General features: G+C 35.9%; 1 protein-coding gene across 3 annotated transcripts in view; it reads right to left on the reverse strand.

The window, feature by feature from the left end:
* Positions 1–24,104, reverse strand: part of SLC25A12 (solute carrier family 25 member 12) — a 47,222-nt gene that overhangs the window by 18,563 nt on the left and 4,555 nt on the right. For 2 of the 3 annotated variants that reach the window (XM_027911598.1, XM_027911599.1), the window contains exons 3-9: positions 23,641–23,783; positions 18,611–18,726; positions 9,854–9,993; positions 6,989–7,135; positions 5,777–5,915; positions 4,393–4,486; positions 3,775–3,859 (exon numbers count right to left, since the gene is read on the reverse strand). In XM_027911598.1, the coding sequence (XP_027767399.1) occupies positions 3,775–3,859; positions 4,393–4,486; positions 5,777–5,915; positions 6,989–7,135; positions 9,854–9,993; positions 18,611–18,726; positions 23,641–23,783 (864 nt within the window). Of the gene's footprint in view, positions 1–3,774; positions 3,860–4,392; positions 4,487–5,776; positions 5,916–6,988; positions 7,136–9,853; positions 9,994–18,610; positions 18,727–23,640; positions 23,784–24,104 lie in introns of those variants that run through there. The other variant, XM_027911600.1, reaches the window with a different exon arrangement.

A 24,104-nucleotide genomic window follows, 5' to 3' on the forward strand; every position in this document is an offset into this window, starting at 1 on the left:
TATAAACAGAAAATTACTGTAGCTGTCATCCCCATAGGATATTCAGCTGCTAGGCTTTAAAAAAATCTTACACAATGAAAAAAAACTGACAATAAAGTAAACATGGTTGAAAGCAGGCTAATTTTCATTTCTACCAAATCTATACAGAGTGATTTTATGTAAAAATTTAGATTTTCTTTACAAAGGAATTTTTAAATCACATAAAAGTGATTACAGAATTGGTTTCATTTTCCAGGGACAGCTGGACCTAAGTGGGATGATATTTTCTCTTCATGAAGGAATATCTTTCATTTTGTCAATACAGTTAAGTAAGTTAATACAGGGTTCACTTAGGATAAGGTCTAATAAAAGACTGTTCCTTATAAATCAAAGAAAATGGAATTACTTTGCTTTCTACTGCCTCGTCTTAACATGTAGAGTAAGATGAAAATACAATGTATTACCTCAAGATTGTGAAAAGAGTATATTGTTTTTCTAGTGACGAGTGAAACTTCTATTTCTGAATTCATTTTATAACAGTGCCAAGCTATAAATGTAATTCTGAAATGTAAAATAAATCAAGCCTTTCTACTCAGAAAGGTGAGTAAAAGGACACTGATTAAAACCAAAGTTGTCAGTCAAGAATGTTGTTACAAAACTTCATCAAAAATATTTCTTATTAGCCTGGATAAACGTTGAATACACATTTCTGGGTCAATCCACTCCATCATTGATGTCTCCAGGAATCCATAGGAAGACAGTTAGCACTACGCAGGTTTGGGACACTTATTGGCTCAGATATGTCTAATCGCTGAAGGACAACAAAGGACAGCTGAGCAGTAACATTAAGAACAGACCAGACACTGTGTTTCAGACTAAACTGTTTGAAAGAGAACCAAATTATCAAATTCAGCTCTAATAACAGTAACTAAAATCCAATCAAAATCCTATATATGAAAGACTTGCTATATTCTGTACAGGACTACTTTTCAACCATGTCAGGTGAACTAATTCAAGATTTTCCTGTCACTGATACATATCCTAGATCTTGTAGTGGATGTACTACTTAAAGGAACCTCTTTGCAATAGCTGAGAAAGAAGAGGCTTTATAAATGCAAGCTTTCGTTTTCAGACAGACTCCTGGGACCCCTCATCTGCTGGCAAACACATGACATTGATGTAGCAAAAAAGGCCACAGTGGTGGTCACTGTGCTGCCACTTTATCTCAGACCACCTGCAGCAGTACTGTCAATGGCATCACCAGGATAGGGAATCTGAATTTCACTTTATGAGAGACAGCACGGCTTGGAATGGCTGGCAAAGGCACTGCTGCCAGCTGCGTGTCCTCCTGCCCCAACAGCCCAGGCGGCTGAGCTACTTGGGAATCGGTTGCTGAATCACTGTAATTCAGGAGCAGCATTTTAACACAACCCATTACCAATGTCACAAATGCTGAGCTGCAAGATGTGACTGTTCAGCATTTCTAAGCAGCTCAGCTATCTATGTGCAAGTGAGGTATGGCCGGGGAGCAGAATCCAGCCCAAGCCAGCCTATACCCACTTGGGAATCAGAGCCCTTGGATGTCTTCATAGGCATTCCATGAACTCTTAACACAGACTCAGAGTGACTTGTACATTGGAAGAAATTGGGAACAGCCTAGTTTGGACACTGGAAGAAATTTGGAACCTTCAGGGTAAAAAATTATATTTATCTACTGAGTACACAAAGATGTACTTAGTCAGCACTATGCTATATGATCATCTGAGATGTGAAGACCTAGATAGCCTCCTTCCCTTTCTATACCACCGGAGGAAAGGGATGTGGAGACATCCTTGCAAAATGCACCAGTTCAGATGAACACTACTGTCTTGTCTTGACTTGATCGAGAACATGCAGCTCAGTGTGGAATTGCAATTCCTCATGAAGTTCTAACAGTAAAAAATAAATCAAAGATTGTGCATCAGAAACTTTGAAGATCAGATCCTATTTTTTGTTATGCATAATAACCACTAATGTGCAACTGGCCTATGTATCTTATGATTTTGCAGCCATGTAATCCAACATGTATGCATGTCTTCCATTCTGAGTCTGATGTGTAATCGTGTCAAGGATTTTTTTGAGTGCATTATTATCTCTACACTATTAACAGTTACCTTCCTCTGATTTACTCCTGTGAGAGCAGTCTCCTGTAAAATGCTTCAGAAAAATTATTTCCTTAAAATGTATCTTGAATGGAATGGAATAGAACAGAATATTTCTATTAGCAGGACAGCAGATATCCCATTATGGTGAGAGCTTCAAAAGCATCAGTACTTCAGATCCAAGGTTAAGGTAAAATTTAATCCACAATCTAACTACCATTAGACAGATCTGCTTGCAAGAGAAAACCTCTCAGACTACTGAACAAAAAAATACAGTGAAGATAAGCCCCAAAATCTAGATTTATTTTTAATGCAACTTGAAAGCTATACTCTTGAAAGTGGTATTTTGAGTATGGTATCCAGTAACCGTGGTGGAAAGTCTAAACACAGGCTGAACACCTGCATAATGTCTGGCCCTACATCTTTAGTTCTTACTGTTGTTAAAAGAGCCACTGAAGTAAGAAAAAATGTACATTCAACATCCTACTGCACAGCCTGGAACTCTTATGCTGTACTATACAGATGTATGTTTATTAAGGAAACTGTGATAAAAGCAAAGCTAGCTAACAGGAATGTAAAGGTCTGGTGAAATAAAGGATTAACATTCTACTATGATATTTTTCATCTTCTAATTCTACCCTTTTCATCAGTCCCAATACATATGAGCTCCTCCTGTCTTGATCAGATTGTCAACAAGTAGATTAAATTTCAATTATTATTTCAGATAAATGGTTAAGCCAATAATTTAATCCCAATTTTCAAAAAAGACCACATGTATAAGCTTTGCATTTAATATTCATATTTTTTACTACCTGTATTGAGTTTGTGTGGCAAGGCTGGGGGGTGGGGGGTACAGGAGTGGCTTCTGTGAGCAGCTGATAGAAAATAGAAAGTTTCCCCCATGTCGGACAGAGCCAACGGCAGCCGGCTCAAGGAAGGATCCACTGCTGCCAAGGCCAAGTCCATCAGTGCAAGTGGTAGCACCTCTGAGAAAAGGTATTCAAGAAGGGGGGGAAAAAAACCCCTGCACAATGGCAGCTGGAGAGAAGAGTGAGAACATGTCAGAGAAACAACTCTGCAGGCACCAAGGCCAGTGAAGGAGGAGGGGGAGGATGTGCTCCAGGCACTAGAGATTCCCCTGCAGCCTGTGATGAAGACCATGGTGAGGCAGGCTGTCCTCCTGCAGTCCCTGGAGGACCCCACACAGGAACAGGTGGGTATGCCCAAAGGAGGCTGTGACCCCACAGGGGACCCACACTGCAGCTATTCCTGAAGGACTGCATCCCATGGAAGGGACTCACACTGGAGCAGCTCATGAAGAACTGCAGCCCGTGGGAAGGACTCGTGTTGGAGAAGTTCATGGAGGGACGTGTCCTGTGAAAAGCCTTTACAGGAGCAAACAAATGTATATATGGTAAGGAATCCAAGTATCTATACGTGCTTGTATCTAAACTGGCCATTCTTCAATATGACACCTAATACCTCATTTAGACACATACAGTGTCTGACAGTCTGTCCTGTTTCTATCCTTACAGTAATACACACAGCATGATTCACTTGTTAGGAATTTGTTTAAAGAGTATTAATCTTATTTTTCATTTGCAAGTACATGAAAACATTCCCGTAATTTCAACAATTTTATTTTTCTACCCACCTGCCTCTGGAGTTCTGCCAGGTTGTAAGGCAATGCACCTTCAGCCAGCGGTGCTATTCTCTCAATATCTGCCAAAGTTAAGCGCCTTTACACATGGCAGAGAAAAGCAAATTACAGTTAGATAAAACATCAAACATATTCAATACAGTGTTCCTGGCCACACCCCCCCAGAGCACATCTGAGTTTAAGAAAAGACTGTTATATTTGAATGCACACCTAAGAAGTTTGCTACACTGCAGTAAAGAATGCCCGGAGATGAAGGGAGATTGGGTTATTCAGAAACAAGTTCTTGACTACTAGTAAGGGACATAATATGCGAGTTAAACTATTTCTCTTGCATGCATTAAAGATCCATGCAAAACATTAACCAGTGCATTGTAGCCTTTTGGGAGTACTGTAATTGATACTATTTTATATTTCATATGTATACCTGTAATAGAACAATTAATAACTGTGCTTGATATACACAATCCACTTACAAAACCCCTGCACACACCAAAATCAGTTTACATTGAACAAATTACTGTAACAAAATACAATGGAACATAAAACTTTTTAAGATTAAGATAGAAAACAGGAAAATAATTATTCAAAATGGTAAACTAATCATTATGTTACCCAGTAACACTGTATAAATCTGTAAGTTGGTAGAGAATATCTATTTCCAGTGGTGTAACTTGTCCAAAGTGGATTGCAGAGTGGGTAAATTCCTCTGGATTTAAAAGGGAAAGAGAAATACAACAACCGTGTTAGTTGTCAAATTTCCTCTTTAAATGGTCACAAATAACTTTAGTATCATAAAAAATAAGTCTATCACCAAGAAGCAAAATCCATAATGTAAAGGGGAAAGATATCTTTAGGAGAACATCTATCCTGAAACAGGCCTTTGCGAGACAGAGCAAATCCGACTCTGCAACTCTGATTTATGGTAAGAAATCATCAAGGAGAACGAAACTCCTCATATGAGAAAGCTTAATAAAATGACACCCACAATTCGTCATTCTTGCTTCTGAAGTTTTGCAAAACACAACAGGATAGAATAATGGTCCATTATTCACAGTATTAAGGGTAACTGACTCATCTACTGCCATCCTGTTCAGATTTCTTCCTCTTCTAGTTCTGAATGACCCCAGGCTTGGATATTCATCCAGCCAGATTAACGAATCTGAGCAGTGAAAACACAGTAGCCATTTCTCTCAGCACAAACCCAGTCAAGATGTATTTATGCATCTGTACCAAAAAACATTGCTAGGCAATTTGTGATCACAATTTGGAGGATGAAAATAGGAATTTTATGCTTTCCTACGCAGAGCACAGGAATATAAGCCAAACAAAAAGGAAAAGGAAAAAAATAATTTGGCGTGTTTTTAACACACAGTGATTTGGTTGGTGCCATCCACACAGGTAATAAAATTGGTGATAAAATCTGTCCTAAAAAGACTACAAAAGCAATCCACTCATGCCTGTGGCAAGACTGAGCTATGGCAATATTTCACATGCACAGGGATTTGCCATGTACTAACAGATATAAACTGTAGATAAAACCACTCAGGCAGGTAAGCACTTCTGAGGTTATAAATTCATACAAATTTTCTAAAAAATATTTAATAATTAATAAAGTAGAAAAAAAGAAATAAAACAACACAGAGATTACTCATGACAGATTTTCAAACTTAACCCATTTTAGCACATTCCCCAGGACCATTCTATCTCTAAGCAACAATGCATCTCTTTCAACGAGAGATATATAATAATATACTGACTTGCAGTTACCCATTAAAACTAAGAAGGGCAACACAACTTCTGTCAGAATCTTCTCTTTAATGAGTTAACTGAAAATACTTACTAACCTATGAGGATGAAAATCACTCACAGTTAAAAAAACACTTTCACAGCAGCCCTAACCTTGCATATTATTGCAGCTTTGACTTGCCTCAACCATCACCAGATTACAAAATTGACAAAATTAAAAAATTAATAAAATGTAGGAAATATATTTTACCTTTTGTGACTTCAATATCTCTTCTTGTACCTGCTATATTACTGTATATCTTCCTAACAAGATCCATGTTATTCAAAAGGGCATTAAATGCATTGAAAAAGGAGAAGCTGACCTGATGTGAAACAGTTCCACCAGCTACCTTTAAAAATGAAATGAATGCAGTTAAGTGCCTTAAGCCCTTCTACAACATCTTATTACAAATTATAGAAACATCCCTTTGAACAAATTATGAAAGAATTAAAGATATCCTGTAATTTTAAGATATTTTTAAAGGAAACATGAGGGGAGAATTATTAAATAGGATACCATTTTGTAGTAAAAATTGAACATTAGGAAACGATTAGAAATAATCACGTAAGTAGATTATTGTTCAGTATATCTGATAGACACACTAAATGTGTCACTGAGTAATTTTCTACAAGAAAAATGCATGCAAATGCTACTTTTGATAAAGGTACAAACTGACTGCTGTATCAAATACATCAACGACCATCTACTTCAAAGTCTAAAATTAGTAGATATTCTACATTCTATGGAAGACAATATGCCTTATTAGTAAGGCAAGGCAAGATTTATAGGTAAGATAGTAAGAATAAAGTAATTATCTTTTATCTGAATTTCATTCTTATATAATTTTCATACTATTTAAGTTTATAACTTGTATGTCATTACTTTACCTACAGATCTTGCCAAACTATCACAGCCGTAACCATTCTACCTCTAGAATCTACATACTGATTTTCCAAATTCTGATCTGAAAAAGAAAAGAATGCAAGAGTACATAAAAGACAGGACTGAAAGTAGCCTCCAACTTGTGAGATGTGTCATATATTCAATTATAAAAATTGGATCCTTTTGTCCTAAATTACTTAGATGGGACTTGGTGATCTTAAGGGTTTTTTCCAACCTAAATGGTTCTACAATTCTTTCTTTGCCAAGCAAAGTCTGCCCTGCTCTAGGGGAACGTACAGTAGACCAACTTAAACTGCTTCCAATGGCACTTCAAACACATAAACCAGACTGCCAACCTTTTCACTGCTGCAGCCAAGGAATGCTGCCATGGTTCACCCCCACCACTCTGTTATGAAGCTTATAATCTCTAGCACCAAGGCAGTGACAAGCAGGTAGACAACAAAGCGGGAGAGAAGCAGAACCATCTTAAAGCATTACAGTTTAAAAACGCTGAACTCAAGGCACATTTTTTACACTTACTGAAACTAAATTTTCTTCCACAAATGGAGTTAGCATATGTGAGCGAATGGTAACCATGATCTCATTGAAGTCCAGCCCAGTTATCAGACCAGTTTTGTTTTTGTCCTTCAGAGCAAAGGCTTGTCTTGCATGTTCTGACTGCAGCTCCTAGAATGAACATTCAGAGACAGGAGATTAGAAACAAATTCTGTAACTCACTGTTCACAAAACTTTCACTAATTTCATAATCTTATGCTCCAATAGTTCTGTGCATATTGACCACAGCACAACTACAGGTTGTGCTGGCTCAACTAAAACAAGAAGTCTGCATACTGATTCTATCTACAGATCATTCCTCTCTCAAAGAAAAGCCTCAATTCAACTGTAAGGAAACACACCCTTTCATTAAATGATTTGAGAAATAAACTTCATATACCCTTGTCCTGTCTGTTATCTATTTCTTTATTAAGTACTGCTACAGAAACTTCTGGTATTGATCTTAAAGACTCAAAGTGAGTTGATCTCTTATATACCCAGGATGAGATATGACTGGGCTATTATAAACTAACTCATTGAAAAGTACTTGAAAATAAACAGGAGGACAGTGAAAATTATACAATATAGATTGCCCCAAACAGCTATCTTCCAAAATGTCAGAAATGGTCATTCATTTCAGGCAATTTAGAACTCCTATACAAACTGTAAAAACCTTCATATAAAGCACACCATGGTAACCCAACCTCAAGATAATAATGATGGTTGTAAATTCTATGTCCAGAAAAAGTTGTTTCCTTCTATTCAAGCAAACAATAAAAGCACATTCAGCTGTCATTCAGATCTCTAGAAGCTGCTAAAATAATAACCATGTTCTGACAGACAGTGAGAAGAGGGCAAACCATCTGGCTTATATCACCTTTGCAGTAATTGCTCAACTCTCATAAACTCATGATCAAGGTTTTCTAGATCAGGGTGCAACAAATGTGCTCTGATCCAAGTCCCAAACCCCAAAAGATGCCATTAGACCAAATGAGAAAAAAACACCTGATCTAAAAGAAGGGGTAACAATATCCAATTTGTGTACATATTGAAATTACTGCAACCCATGCCAGGCTTCCCTATTAAGGGTTTTTATTATATGATGACAGTAAGAGGTTACTTTATCTTATATGGCAGTATCTTGGAACAACAAACATAAAACCAGAACAGATATTTATCACTTTGCTCTGAGTTCTCAACAAAAAGGTTCTTCTCACTAATAACCTGGGGGCTCGTTTCCAGATTTGTGCCTGGGATCACTTAAAATATGTAGTCTCAAACATGGGACAGTTTGTTACTTCAAAGTATCAAATTATACCACAGTCTTGAAAGAACTGTGCCAAACTCCAGTCTCCCAGTACAGACATCAGTTCCTACAGTTAGGTATGTTTTTCTAGAATCTGCTCTAGATCAAGATACAGCTCAGTATAGGAAAGACATGGACTTGCTGGAGCAGGTCCAGAGGAGGGCCACAAAAATGATAAAGGGCTGGAGCACCTCCCCTATGAGAAAAGGCTGGGAGAGTTGGGGCTGTTCAGCCTGGAGAGAAGAAAACAGAAGGATCCTGGAAGATCTTACTGTGGCCTTTCAGTACTTAGAGAGGGCTTATGTGAAAGATGTGAACACACTTTTTAGTAGGGCCCATTGCGATAGGACAAGAGGTAATGGTTTTAAACTAAAAAAAAGGTAGATCAGACTAGATGTAAGGATGATGTTCTCTACAATGAGGGTAAAACACTGAAACAGGTTACCCAGAGAGGTGGTAGGTGCCCCACTCCTAGAAACACTAAAGGTCAGGTTGAACAGAGCTATGAGCAACCTGATCTAGTTGAAGATGTTCCTGCACATTGCAGGGGGGGTGGACTAGACGACCTTCAAAGGCCCCTCCAACCCAAACTATTCTGTGATACCTATTTTTATCCGGGACAGTAATTGCATATGTCAAAGCACATTATCACTCCTTACTTTTAAGACGGTACATACAAAACTTTTTTTGTACCAAAGACCAGCTCTGGAAGTGCATGATCTATTTTTCTTCATGTCTACTAGACAGAAAATTATATCATGAGGTGAACACTGTATGTTAATGTATGGAATTCAGTGCAATTACCTACAATTCTGCCAACTCCTCTTCCATGAATTATAATGTAAATTCCTCCTACTTTCCTCTTTCTCTATCCTTTATAACTGACATCTTCCTTTACTGCCTTCTAGTATAATGTTCAAATCACAATGTTTTAACAGTTAACTTTTTGGCTTAGCACAAACTGCAGTTCAACAAGAGAAATCCTTTAAAGCCCAATCCCTAGAGGATGTTTCAGCAACATCTCAGGAAATCAGATTTACCTCCTGCAAAGTTGGCTGCATTTAAGACTTAACTCCCAATACACGTGTGGTAGCATGCATGCCAGTGAGAGAAGAAAAGTATTAGGATAATGTTTATAAAATGAAATGTTACAAAAGCTAAAACTTTTATATGGGAAGTTATATGGTCAATAACAACTGGCTATATTAAGGATGCTCACTTTCTCTGGTAGAGGTTAGTTTTGCTATTAAACTCCTGTGACAGAAAAAGTAGACCCTCAATCCAGTGTAACAACAATCAGTAAAACTGTTAATTCCATAAACAGTATGTTTAGTCCTATTCTTTTAAAGGATGGTATGCAAGTTAAAGCACAAGGAGTACACACTGCTTACAATGGAGAAATAACAGTTCATCATAACTGTCAGGATTAGTATCAGATAAGGATTACCGCTACCAGAATAAGCTCAAAATTTATAATGGTATTAGTGTATTAATAGAAGTGAAATGAGTTTCAGTTCTACTTTGGAAGAAGGTTAATAACTGACCTGAAGAAACTGAGTGAACTCTGAATAGTTAAGATGCTTCTTCCTGTTATGTCCAAAATGCAGTCGAATGAACTCACAGTCCCAGTTGAAGGGGATATGAAGATGAGTAAGAGTTTGTTCAAATATTTCTTTGACATTTGCTTTGGGGGAGGGAAAAACAACAAGTGAGCCTCGGGGTACAATAAATCTACAAACATTCTAGGCTGGATACAAACAAATGATGATTTCAGCAGCTGTTTAAGAAGTGTTTTAGCTTGTTAAGAACAATTGCTAACCGAATCTTTACAGACCTATAAGAACATATTTGAGACACAACGTGATACTTTTTGTATTACTGCATAAAACCTTGGAGTGAGTGTTTTATTTTGTTTTAATTAAGAAGCAATTTCTCTCATACATGACAAATAAGAGCTATTTTGCATTCTGATATAAAAATCAATAGTGGTTCTCTACCTCTGCCAGGAGTCAAATTAAGCCCTTTATCAAGAGCACGAATACCTGCATTACAGTCTCAGGCAATATTTGTCATACTAAGTATGGTTTGATTGAAACTTGATTATTACAATCACACTCTCCGAATATGGCTATTGAAGATAGGTATAAGAAATGACATCTAAAATGTATCATTAACTCAGCAGAAAGCACATTATTAGATGCTTTTGATAAGGCCTTAGCACAAAAATCAAATCCTATAAGGCATAATTGATAGTCTCAGTTATTAAAATGTTTTAACATAAGTGAAGATAGAGATGTCCTCTTTTAAATGAAGTAAAGTAAAAACCTGCCATTTCAGATTATGGAATTCTCCACATGTATACTATAGAAATGAAATCCCAATGCTAAACATATTATCTGAATTTAGTCAAAAACCTCATCTGAAAAACATCGTGCATTATTCAGACACAGCATTGCCATGCTGCAAACAAGCCTGCTTTTTGTGCACATTATCCAACCACATAAACTGCATAACTGGACACCTCTCCATACCATGTGAACGCTTTTCAAAATTTACCTCATAGGACCTGAAACAGTTTGTTTTTATCAACCTAGAACATGATAACAACCAAAATAAAATGTGGCATACAGCTTAAATTTAAAGTAAAGTACACAATATTTTAGCTGAAACCACAGCTTTTATGTTTAAACAGTTCTGCTACAAAACCAAATGCAATGAGACCCTTAGTTATCATCTGGTAACTCTATCAAGAGCTTTTTGTTTGGAGTAAATCTACTGCTTTCTCTATGCTAAAAGACTACTTGATTCACTGTTTCAATTCTATAGCCTTTCTACTAGTTCTAAACCAAATCTAGGCAAACCACTATATGGTTTTATGTTTCCAGTGAGAAAAGAAGGTAACTGTCCAGAATATATGTCTCAGAACAGGCACATGCAAAGTAGGATTCCTTGGCTAGATTATCTGCTTCACAGTTAGACTGAGATTATATATTCAAAGGGCAGATTGTGGCTAGTGGTATAGTACAAAACCTACAATTAAAACCACAGTTTCCACTGGAAGGCAGGCAAAAGAAGCTATAAGGGTAAACAAAAAACCTAAAAAACTATTCTGACTACTTGTAACTGTCCACTCATACCTACTCACTAGTATCAATGTGCAAGGTGAGGGTTAAGAAAGATAAAGCACCAAATACACAGTGCTAAACTATTTTATTTTGCTATATTTCCCTTGAAAGTTTTGTCTGCAGTAGATTTATTCATCACTGCTAAAGATCAACTAGTCAAGATCTGTAAATATAAATTCCCCACCTACCACTAATTCACCACAGCTTCTGACCAAGCTACCTGGAATCTTCATGTACTACAAACACAATCAGGTCAGTGCAGCTCAGAGTGGAGTCTGCAAAAACAGCACTGAACTGTGGGCAGTGCAGAAGACAGGCCTCCTTCACTGGGTCTGCTGACTTGGCTACTCATGTACAAGCAGGGTGCCAAGCAGCAACTACCTACGTGTCTGTATAACTGATTTCTAATAAACACCAAATTCCCCTAATGAACACTTAGGAAAGAATGTGCTGAAGCAGTCAGAGAATTTAAATCGTATTTTCACTTGTTTCCGATAATTGCTTCTTTTAACCTTAGACAAAGGTTTATAAAAGTCTTTTTTCTTAAAACATTCCTTTTCTTATCCATCCATGTTCAGAGACAGATCTTTCAGTTACTTTTAATGGGACTCAAGCCCCTGGTGTTTTCATAACTCTCACTCCACATTTAATTTTATACTATTTAAATGACCAAGAATCTTAAACCGTTATCTTCATAAAAACATTTATAACTAGTCATCAACATATCAGAAGTCAAGATTCTTCAGCACATAAAAATAATAGCTAAATTAATAACTTTATATTCAATAGCTGAATACTAGTACTTGAAGGCATATTAGTACTTGAAGAATTCAGAAGTGGCTAACTAGCTTTAATAAATTGTATCCAGACTAGCCTGCTGCTTCTCTGAAAACTCAGGTGCCTTATCCATTTCTCCTCCACAGGCACTCACACTCAGCAATGTATACTGCATGTACTACAGTACAGTAGTTTAAACTACAGTTTAGAGATATGCTCTTGTATTTAATGGTTATTTAATTCCATGTTGGCTTTGTTTATGAAACAATTGGGAGTACAGAGGTAAATTGTGTACTTGTTCTGAACAATCACAGAATCATAGAATGGTTTAGGTTGGAAGGGACCTTAAAGATCACCTAGTTCCAACCCCCCCTGCCGGGACACCTTTCAGGTTGCTCAAAGCCCCATCCAGTCTGGCCTTGAGCACCTCCAGGCATGGGGCAGCCACAGCTTCTCTGGGCAACCTGTGCCAGTGCCACACTACAGTCACTGCTAAAACCACAGAAACACTAAATATAATCTTCAAAGCTATCTGAGATTCTCAAACACCTCTCAACAGGTGCTAAAATTTACTATGTCTACATAAGAGCATGGGTGCTCTCTTCACAATATATCAAGAATACTTTTTTAATCCAATTTTTCTGGCTATTCTCTTGCACTGAATAGCCATCACCACAGCCAACAACTTTTGTGATGAAAAGGAGCAGACAATCACATTTCAGAAATTACACATAATGTGATCACCACCTGCACTTTCACCACTCTGAATTATGATCAAATGTTTAATTTTTAATTATTTTTTCCCCCACAGTAGAAGCAAAGCATTGACAACAAAGAACACAGGTAATGTTAAAGTACAGATGCTAGGTTTGCCTGGTTTTTTTTTTTTTTATCTCCCTCAGAAACCTAGTAATGTTTCTAAATTAAGATAAACTACAAATGTTTCAAATTTCAAACACAGCTATTCTGCAGGGGGGCAAACAGCAAATTATATTTAAAGCCTTTCATTTTAGTATGACATTTTACAGAATGCATTCGTCATCCCTGTCAATACATTTACTATGTCTTCTACTCTTTGCTCACCTTTCCACAGTGGAATTCTTTCCTACCGAGCTGATAACTTTCTTTCCAGGCTTACAGGAGCACATTTTCTTCTCAGATGGGTATACAAGTCAGCAGCCTGATGACACACTCAACTTACCATCAGCCCCAGGAACAATAAACCTACTACTCTAGTGCACTAGCACATTACCTCCAAGGCGACACACATTCTCACAAGATTGCTTTGGAATTTCCCCACCCAATCATTTTAAACAAATTACAGATGCCTGGAGCAGCTATCTGCAGGCAGCATACACATGGCTGGCTCAACCTCCATCAAACATTCTTACCTATCAGGCTCAGAAATATAAGAAAAACAAAATATCTAGGCAATACTCCATGTCATATAAAGAGAAAGAATAAATTATAAACACTATGATGGTGGCCCACTGTAAGGATGAGCTCAGTACTCCAAGACGACCTTGAGGAAGTACCTACTATTTATTTTGACTTAGCAGCTCTCCAAGAAGCAGAGCGCAAACCTCACACAATTCCAGTACTGTCAACCTGTTAACAGATTGCCATTGCCTCTCACCAGTGATGAAACATCAATCATGCTTGTTAGGGACACAAAAATATAAAAGCGGTAAGTCTTAAGTAGCAGCAAAAGCATACTAAAGGTTTGTTGTTTATCAGGGTTGTTTTGCAGTTTCTTCTGTCTAATTTACTGTCCCATTCGTAAATATTTCAGGCCTAATAACGCATTTTAACATTTATGTTGCTGGTTTTCACTGTTTCTGCTAATAGTATATTTTCACTTTGAAGCCTAAAATAAAGAACCCCAGTTAAAGGCAGAAAGACTCTTCTGTAGCACCTGATGCCACACAACTATATTGAGTGATCCAAATGTAAGTAATACAATAATTACTTTGATGTGAGAAAGCTAAACTAGAAATAGTTACACAGTATTTCTACTTTTATTTTAAAAGGATTAGTGATTCTATTTCAAATTAATGACAGCCTTAACAAAAAATTCCGTTTCTGTTCCCTCTTGTTGAACTATGGTTTTGAACTCAGTATTATTAGGGGGTTCACATGTATTTAAAATTGTGGTTTAAGCCTAAAAAAATCACAGACAAAAAAAAAAAAGTTGTTTCCTACATTGTCTGCATGTGTTAAGTAAAAGACACCTTGAAAACAGGCAACTAACATACATCTACCAGGAGGCCAAATAAATAGCAGTTCTGGTTTATAGCACACTTGATAAAAACACAGTGTTTTTCTTATATCGTCAGCTCTGTAGACATGTGATTGTATTTTTCTGTTTACATTATAGAAGGTTTCCAGTTTTTATGGTTGCAAGTAATATTTTAGAATGCAGAACTTTTAAGATTAAATCCAAATCCTAGCATTTTCAATCCAATTGTCCTTTCAGAACCAGGGGAGGAGTTAGTACTAGGAGTGATCCACGTTTCCCAATGCTCAAAAGCAAAGCATTAGTAACGACATATATTCAACTTCTTTCTCTTGTTCTTCTCGCTCACTTTCTTCCAGAGTTCTCAAACTCTATGTCCTGAGTAGGGGAATCCTGACCTTTGTCTCCCAGATTAAAACTGGTTTAAGAAAGTAGATGGGCAAGACTTCAGTATCACTGTATACTCAGCTTCTGAAACTCCGAAACAGATGTTTATTATTTAGTTCACCAATATCATATAATTTTCAAATAGTGGCATTATTAGGCATCTGATTGCCTTCCTCCCTCCAATACTTTTGAAGAAGACAGCTATTATACTCTGCATAATATTTGTAATTAGATTTTGAGCTGCAGGATGTTTTTAAAAGCCTTATGTACAGTTCCATAAATATTTTCCAATTATCTCCATAGTAATTCTGAATGCACAAGAATCACAAACATATCTTAGCTTTATCTTTCTATCCGTATCTGCATGTGTATTTAACTAAAAAAGCATCTTTGAAATTCTCCAGTTGATCAGAGAATGGCTTTCTTTGTGGTGAGTCTACAAGGAAGCACAGCTGGGAAAAGCCTTGGAAAACTGATGTAGTCCAGACCATTGTATCGTGTGCCAAAGAGATAAATTACAAAGAATCCTTTTACTTCCAGTTAGACAACCTGTTTTTCAGAGAAGTTTCAGTCATGGTCACAGACTTCCATCTTTTAGGCACAGTAAGGATTATCCACTTCAACATTGGAAAAAAACTAATAGCTTGAGCAAGGTCAGGTGTGCTTTAACCTGAATTCAGGTCAAAAGACCCGCACAGAAGAGAGATAATATTCCTTAGTACAACAGCATAAATTTCATGGAGTGTTTTCAAATATTTCACCCACGTTAAGCAGTTTAGTCAGTTATATCCCATGATCAAAAGAGCAAAGCATTTGTCAGTCTTCTCTGGCTACAGACAGCAACTCGTAACGAGAAAACAATGCATGAGAAAAAAAATCACTTTTCTTCATCAGCTTTAGCTGTTAACCTTTTAAATATTTTATGGTTAATGCAGTATTGTAAGGGCTCATCAGCAATACATTTTGCATAAAATATTCACCTAGGAAGCAATTATGAAGATGCAGAATTGCGTGAACAGGAAAATACATGCTATTTTTCTATTTCTACGTGAATTAAAAAGTAACTTAAACTACACTGTGACTTGTATAACTGGGTTATTTAAATAGTCATATTACTGCTTTTTATTCACCAGGCTGACAGTAAGTCCAGTGTACTAAGCATGCTGTGCAGTTTGCTCATACAAAGTAGGTCAAATTTCTTGTTGTTGCAGTGGACCTACTATACAAATGTTGCAGAATACTAACTGCATTATTTATGGAAGTCACTCATACAGGGTTTCTGGATGTCCAAAACTCCTGGAAAAGTGTCTCAAAGTGTTAAGAAAGCAGATGATATTAAAGTGACAGAAGGCTTCATGTTTCAACAATTCCAAATAACATATGATATTGCACAGATGAGTACTTTGATGAGCATAGCATAGCTGACAAGTATTTCTACAAAATAGTTTTTAAAGAATCATAAACTCTTGCTCCTCTTCTAAGACAGTTCTTCTGTAATACAATTTAATTAATAGTTTCATCATTGGAGAGTTGGAAACTCAACATTTTAAGAGACAAGTGGCAGACTGAGGCTCAACAGGACTGTAAAATGCTAAAGTGCTTTAGTATGGTCCAAAATCATGTCAGTAAAGAAATCCTAAATAGCAGATGTGAACCCAACTAGAGCAACTTGCTTCAAGTACAGAGCCAGTTCTAAAATTGAACAAGCATACTTAACTTTCCTCAGATAACTGAAAATTGGAGTAGCTGAGAATATTTTTTGAAAATGCAGTATCTCACACAAGGCCAGTGTTGGGCTCAAGTTACTGGTCTAACAGATAGACACAAGTTTATTCTGTCCCTTGCTCCAGATGCACAGTGCAGGAAAACCTCAGTAAATCCATGTTGCTTCTGGTCAGACTTACTGGTTTGAGTTAGCTTTGGCATCAGTTCAATCACATCCACAGAGCATTTCACCTGAGCTAGAAAATCTTGACTGGTGTTTGCTCCCATAACCAACACGGTTTACCTGCAGACTTGGATACATTACACAGGCTGTAACAGGCTTGACTTGTCTGATAGCCATTGCACACCAACTGTCTAAACTTACTCCATTTCAGTACATGTCTAATAATTTACTAAAACTTTTCACTTTAAGACTTATTTTTCTAAATTGTCCTGTTTCCACATGAAACTAAACTCTGTGCCTGTCAGTTTATGTGGTACAAAAACAAAAGAGTGCAGGACTCGCTTATAAAACAGCCTCTAAAGGCCAGAAGACTGACTTGGAAATTGACTGAATGGTTACCAAATTCTGAACATGTCACATATCATTATTCCCATTTTTCACACATGTATTAATTTGGATGATATGCGTTATGAAGTAAACAGCCCATGTAACAAACAAGAACTAAAAAAAAGGCAAAAAGCAGCACTAAATGTGGGAACTGTAGCACAAAAAATATATACTAGGTTATGTTGCAACATATAGTAATAACTGCAACGTAATTAATTTCATAAAAAAACATGAAACTAACAGTAAATTTTAAGTTTCCTAAAGAATTTTGTTTTCAAGATTTATCAGCCCTATAAAAAAAATCAGCAAGATATAGAAAAAACATGCAATTTTTGGGTTTACAATTTTTCTTGTTCGTGTTGTTCTTTTAGATTTTAATTTAATTACATGCTCATAAAAATAACAATTTCAGTCTGACTGAGCAATTTGTATATCATCTGAAATGTATACAATTTTGTCAATTTATGGAGCCAGCAGTTTCAAGTGTGCTCATGAGAGCTACAAAGTTCAAATCCCTGTTTTGTGAGACTATTAAATACACCATCATTAAAGTGGTCACACTGATTGCAGTAGTTTCTCCAGTTCCTAATGACTGCATTTACTGACTTCACCTTTACGTAAATTCTAAAAGATTTTCTTTTCAAGATGTTGTGTCCCAATTGCTTAGTATCTGACTCTTCAGTTAATGATGTAATTTAACAGACATCGAAAGTCAAGCAGTTTGTTTCCATAAAACGACCCTTGCATATTTTTTCAACAAGTTGAAACACTTTTTATATGAATGAAATAGTAGAAACAGCAAGTGGTTACAAATCCAAGCATAGTTTGTATTTTCTTTATTAAGAGCTTTATTCTTTTGGATAGAAATAACATTTAATTCTCAATCCATTTTATTATCATTCTTACCATTGATTTATCTAATTTTCATAAACATGAAGTTTTAAAAATAAAGCCTACCCCTCCTTAAACTGCAATGTTAATTAGGGGGGAAAAAGGTAACAAAACTGAAGGCCATTATTTTCTTCCTAGTTTTTCAAATATATGATCTAGTTGTAAGTTACACTCATAAGGTTAAAGATTTGCTTCTCAAGAAAAGGAACACTAACCTAGGAAATCAAAAGATTAGATCTCCTTAATTTCTATATTGAGCTTACTGTGTCTAATGACAATTCTTCAAAGATATGTGGAGATCCAGAATGTATTTCAAAACTTCCCCATCGCTGAAGCAGTTTAAAGTCCAGGACATAAAATTGTGCCTGAACAAAACATCATTGTATTAACTACCTCAGGAAAATGAAAAATCTTGATTCAATAAGACAGAGCAAAACATATTTGGTCTCTGTGTACTTCTTAAGCTTGTAACACTTGGAAAAAAAACTACTCATGCAGACTTAGGAAAACAGTACATATGCACTTCTATGCACCTGTGGTCAGGAACCATTATTATGACTGATACTTCTATAAACACTTTCTTAAACTGCTTTTCTTTAGGTATTCTTACCAAATGTTATTTCTCCATTGCCATTCCTGTCAAATAACTGAAAAGCAACAATGAATATTGCATCTGGAGTACACAAAACAGATTCAAATGCCAAAAATTCTTGAAACGAAATTAACCTACAAAGGAAAACACAGAAGTTACAAAGGTTAAAAAAAATATCCATAATACCAACGATCATTTGCACTTGATACTCTAGAAAACTGTATGATCCAAATATTAAAATAAAATTCTAACATTAAGACTCTAAAAACCTGAAAAGTATTTGTTACATTTAAGTATTTACTTAGCCTTCATGCAACTTTCTTCCTCTATAAAGCAACTGAATTCTTCTTATCTATCAAAACCAAAACATAATCCATTCCCACTGAACATCTATAATTTGTTACTTTGTAATTATAAATGTAAGCACACAGCACTTAAAAATTAAGATATAAAAAACCAAAGTCTATCACCATGAAATCTACAGGTCTGTCATTGTATTACTATATATATTTCTACTAAGAAAGAAAAGATACTTTAATTCAAGTAAGGAATATACTACAAAACATACATTTTCTTAAAACAATGGATAACATTCATTAAAAAACAAAAACAGGGTCAGAAACAGTTAAACTTTATATGGAAAGAATATAACACTTCAAATATAACGTGAACTGCCAAGTCACGAACTTGGGGACAATAAAGAACGTAGGAGCATTTGGACATGAGGACAGTTAGACGTGACAAGGCAGGCAAGGACTTGAGTGTAACAGCAGATCACAAGATTCTGAGTTGTTCATGCAAGACAGTTACTACAGAAAAAAGCCAATTCAGGATGCATCTGTGCAAGATAAGGAAGCAGTGATAGGCCCAGATAAGGTTTCCACATCATCTCTGCAACACTGCAGAGAAATCCAAGTCCTTGTGGTCACTACATATAAACTCAGATTTGAATGCAGAGACAATTTCTTAGGATAATAAAAAGTACTTTTTCTAGAGGCACTCAGCTTATTCTGACTAAGAGAAAAATAAAATATTTAGAAGAGATCCTAGCGCTGCATGTATAAACAGTTGCAGAAAGATAAGCCTTAAGCTAAGGCAAAGGATAATGCTGGCACAAAAAATGACGGGATGTATATTTTAGCATCAAATAAATTATGAATGGGAATAAGAATTTCAATCACATTTCTTTAATTAAACAAAAAATTACTATTTCAGTAAATACCGATAAAACATAGAATATCACTGTAAATGGTGCATTTTCCTAGAAAATGTACACAATTGTTCTGAACTTGTTACTCTTCATAAGATTATAGCGATTACTTCACACAATACTGCTTACTGCTCATGAGCCAAGTATAAATTCTGTTCCCTACAAAGAAGAAAAAACAGAAGAAAATCCAGCCACACTATTCATTACTTTATCTAGTCTTTATCAAAGTACACAAGAAGCAGAATTGAGATACTTTAAAAAAAAAGTTACATATGTTAACATCCTTGCATATACATATTAAACAGGAAATACAGAAAAAAATAGTGATTTTAAAAATACGGAAATGGCAAATACGGAATTGTGGTATTAATGTGTCGCATTTCAGCCAAAAAATCAGAGATATGAGACCGGTTCTTCAGACACGAAGTTGATCTCATCTGAAGGATGACCTTGATAAACAAAGGGTTAGTATGAAAGAAACAGATGATCCTTTAAAACAATTGTAAATACTATCATTCCAAAATATTCCTCACATACAAGCATAAGGCTGACAAACAAATTAATTCCTGATCAGGAAGCTCTAACACTGACAAAACCAAGTGGCAATCTCTGTAGCATGCATTCGTAGAAGCCTGAACCTGAAAGAAGATTTCTTCAGAGGTCTCATTTTAACAGTGCCTACAGCAAAAGGAGATAAACACATTCAATTTCCTTTCCAGATATTCAACTTGCCATGTCCAAGAGCAGGGATATCCTCCACGATCCTCCATTAGCCATTAGCAGGGAGGTAACAGGAACTGGATTAAATGGAATGATGGAGCCTCCCACCAGATCGCTACTCAAGCATCATCCAGTGAACCCTCTGCACTACAGAGTTCACAACGATATCAAATCTTTCATATAATTTGTAACATTTAAAAAAAATTTCTTTTCCTCCTTTTTCCTCTCTGGTGTTACCCTCCAAAAGCACCAAGTAACCCATGAGTTTACAGTTCTTCTCTGTTTCCTTTTATCCTACTATAACTGTTCATTTTTCCTCACACAACACAGCTCTTTAGATGTCATGGATAGCTCTACTGTGACTCTCCATTATGTGAAATATCTTTCTTCAGAACCTTGCTCAAGAATGTATTTCCAGATTTAAGAATGATATGTTGACAAAAAGAGTATGCAGAAACGAGCAATTAAAATGAAGAGTTCTGAATTACTACTGTGAAATTTTGAAGGTCTGAAAAAAAAGGGAGGGAGAAAAAAAATCTTTTATTTTAAAATTGCAATATCTACTAATGTTAATTGACTTATATAATTGGGAAGCTGGTTTAGGCACATACATATATCTATAAGTACATTATTCAGAGAGGGTATTTATCCTAATTTCAAAACCAGTGCCAGCAGTCTGAAGACATGGGAACGTTTACAGTGTCGGTGAAATCCTGCTGCATTAAACAGACAACAGACAAGGAAGTTTAGGTGAAATTCTAATTTAGAGGTCACTGCATTAATTTCTAAGAACATGCACTTGTAACAACGAGGAATAAACATTTTGAAAGCGAACAGTCATTAGTTTTACGAACTGCTTTACTGAGTTCCACTAAAGCAAACCAGTCCTGTACTGCAGTAATGGGAGCAGGCAACAGTACTCTGGAATAGTTAAATAAGGATCAAGTTACTATTAGGAAAAAAAAGTAAAAAAACCACATTTTTTTTTAAACACACGCCTACAGAGAGCCAGTTCCAAAATGCGCGCTTTTTTTGTAAAGTGCCAAATTTAAACCTAAAAGAAATAAAAAAATATTAACAATGAAAGCAACCAAGAACACTGTGAGTATTTATCTGAAGAGCAAGCAAGGTTAAGAGACTACAACAGTAGATACAGAAATGATTATTTTGTAAGAGAACCCAAAGCTTCTCAATGACTTGCTGCATAATGTTGGGCTGTCATTTAATTTACAAATATATCTACGGAATAGGGCTTCCTTGGACTTCTTTATAACTTCACGTCCTCGGAAAGATGCAATGCATTCTGGAATTCAGTTGAAGATTACAATAATTATTCATGCTACAGATTAAACTCTCTGCGCAGATTATACAGTTATCAGTGTCTGGATTTTGATATGTTACAACTCACCACAAATGAAAGAATGCAAATGTAGAAGTAAATAAATAAACTGATGATGATAGGGGTATAACAAATTCTTCACATGAAATACAGATTATGGACAAATATAATTAAGACATTTAGAAAAAATAAGCTTCAGACAAGTATTCAAACAGATAAACATTTTGCACTGCAGACTATATGGTAGTGCAAAATGAAAATCCCACTCTTCCCATATGGAAGCTGATAAAGCACACTTACCCATATTTGATTAACTCACTTCAAATATTACCCAGATTAAAAAAAAAAAAACAAAACAACAACAAACAAAAAAATCCCTTTATATTCACTTCACAGGGAAAGCAACAAAAAGTGATGCCTCAAAGTTCTGTTCTAGCAATAAAACAAATTATTGATTTCCTACTGCAAGAAAGATCCTTTTGTAAGACATTTTCTGAAGAAATGCACACCATCAAAGATAATCAACAGCTTTCAGAGAAAAAAGATACTAAGTTTGATGGTTTACTAATCACCAAATAGACTATTATTTCAACAGATACATACAAAACATCCTTTCCAATCTTAACAAAGCAACGAACTGCAGCCACATGCCGGAAACAGAGAGAGGTTATTTAGATTTACAAAATATATGCACATTCAAATGTATTAGCAAAGTACTGCAGCTTTATAAAAAGAAAAGTCACATAAAATTACATCAAACAGGAGATCGTACTTTTGTCACTTAGGGTAAAAAGTATATAGCGTATACAATTTCACTTGTATAGCACAGATACCTGTGTAAGGTGCTCAAGACAATAAGCAAATTAATAAAATATTCTAAAGCAGAACACAGGAAAACAAAAAAAATTTAAGTGACCACGGAAGTTAAGGAGCCTTCAATTTAAAATAAGTTAGATCTATATATTTGCAAATGTTTAGTATTTTAACAGCATTTTCTTCCACATTAAACACCCACTCACTCTACATTCTTCATCTCTTCTCTGATCCATATTAACCTTGTCAATTTACTTCAACAATGTCCATACATACTACTACAGTCCAAGGCCAAAACTAGAAGCCTACACACAGCAAAAGAAAAGGTTCCTTGGAAGACAAATGAGTTAGGGGGTACTACCTCAGCAGAGCAGACATTTTGCAAATTGGTTTGAGGGAACTGTCTAGAAGCAAGCAGGGTCATCTGCAAGTAGCACTGGAAAAGCTTTATGTGTTGTGACCTTCTCTTCACTAGGCAAACACCTTCTTCCTGCGTAGAGTCATTCTTGCCTCTCTAACAGTCAGCACTTGAAAAAAAATCTTCAGTGGTTTGATTGAATTGCACACTACAGAAATAAGAATGCTCTTCCATATTTCCATATTTAATTACAGGTACTGAAGACAGTATACAGTATCTAATCATGGACATGGGCATACAGAAAAGAACTTCTCCAAGGCAATCAAACTACGCTGAACTTCCGTGCAGTTTGACTTCCTTGGTATTTGTCATATTTATTGAAACATCACTAAAATAAATCTGAACCTAAAAAAATCCATTTTAAACACCACTCTTTTTTCCCAGGTTTCCCAAAGCTATAGTCTACTGTACCTGTGAAAAAAACTTACCTAAATAAGCTTAAAGGGTAATAAAATCAACAATGTATTTTAGAAGATGAAGTTATCCAACTCTTGACTCACACATTTACTAATGCATTACAAGTTTCAAATGGAAAGTAAAATTCTCACCCATCCTTAGTTTGATCTGCCACTCCAGCCAACAGCTGCACTGTTTTAGGATTGTGATGTGGATCTGTATGAAGTCCTAGGTATTTCTGCACAAAATCTTCTGGGGTCATGTAATGCTCACCATCTTTCTCAACACTTGCATACTATAGTAAAAATAAAAAACATAAGCACACAAAGATTAATCCATTTAGATGCTAATTATTGGTGATTACCAAACTAGTAATTTTAATGAATGTAACTTAAAACGTTGCACAACTGTCTGCATGTAACTGCTCTAAAATTAAAGTGCTCGATTAAACTATCAGTGTTACTGTACTAGTTTTATACTACCAACAATCAGATTTCCTTGTAGAATACATAATGACCAATATCTTCTAATTAAAAGACAGTTACATATTTTCACAAACTGTCAGGTATTACAATCATGTAATGTAGCTTTCCATTTGCTGAAAACACGGCACGTA

The sequence above is a fragment of the Empidonax traillii genome, unplaced genomic scaffold (assembly GCF_003031625.1).
Source record: "Empidonax traillii isolate 1590-97213 ecotype Southwest subspecies unplaced genomic scaffold, ASM303162v1 scaffold33:size3420811, whole genome shotgun sequence".
Lineage (NCBI taxonomy): Eukaryota > Metazoa > Chordata > Aves > Passeriformes > Tyrannidae > Empidonax > Empidonax traillii.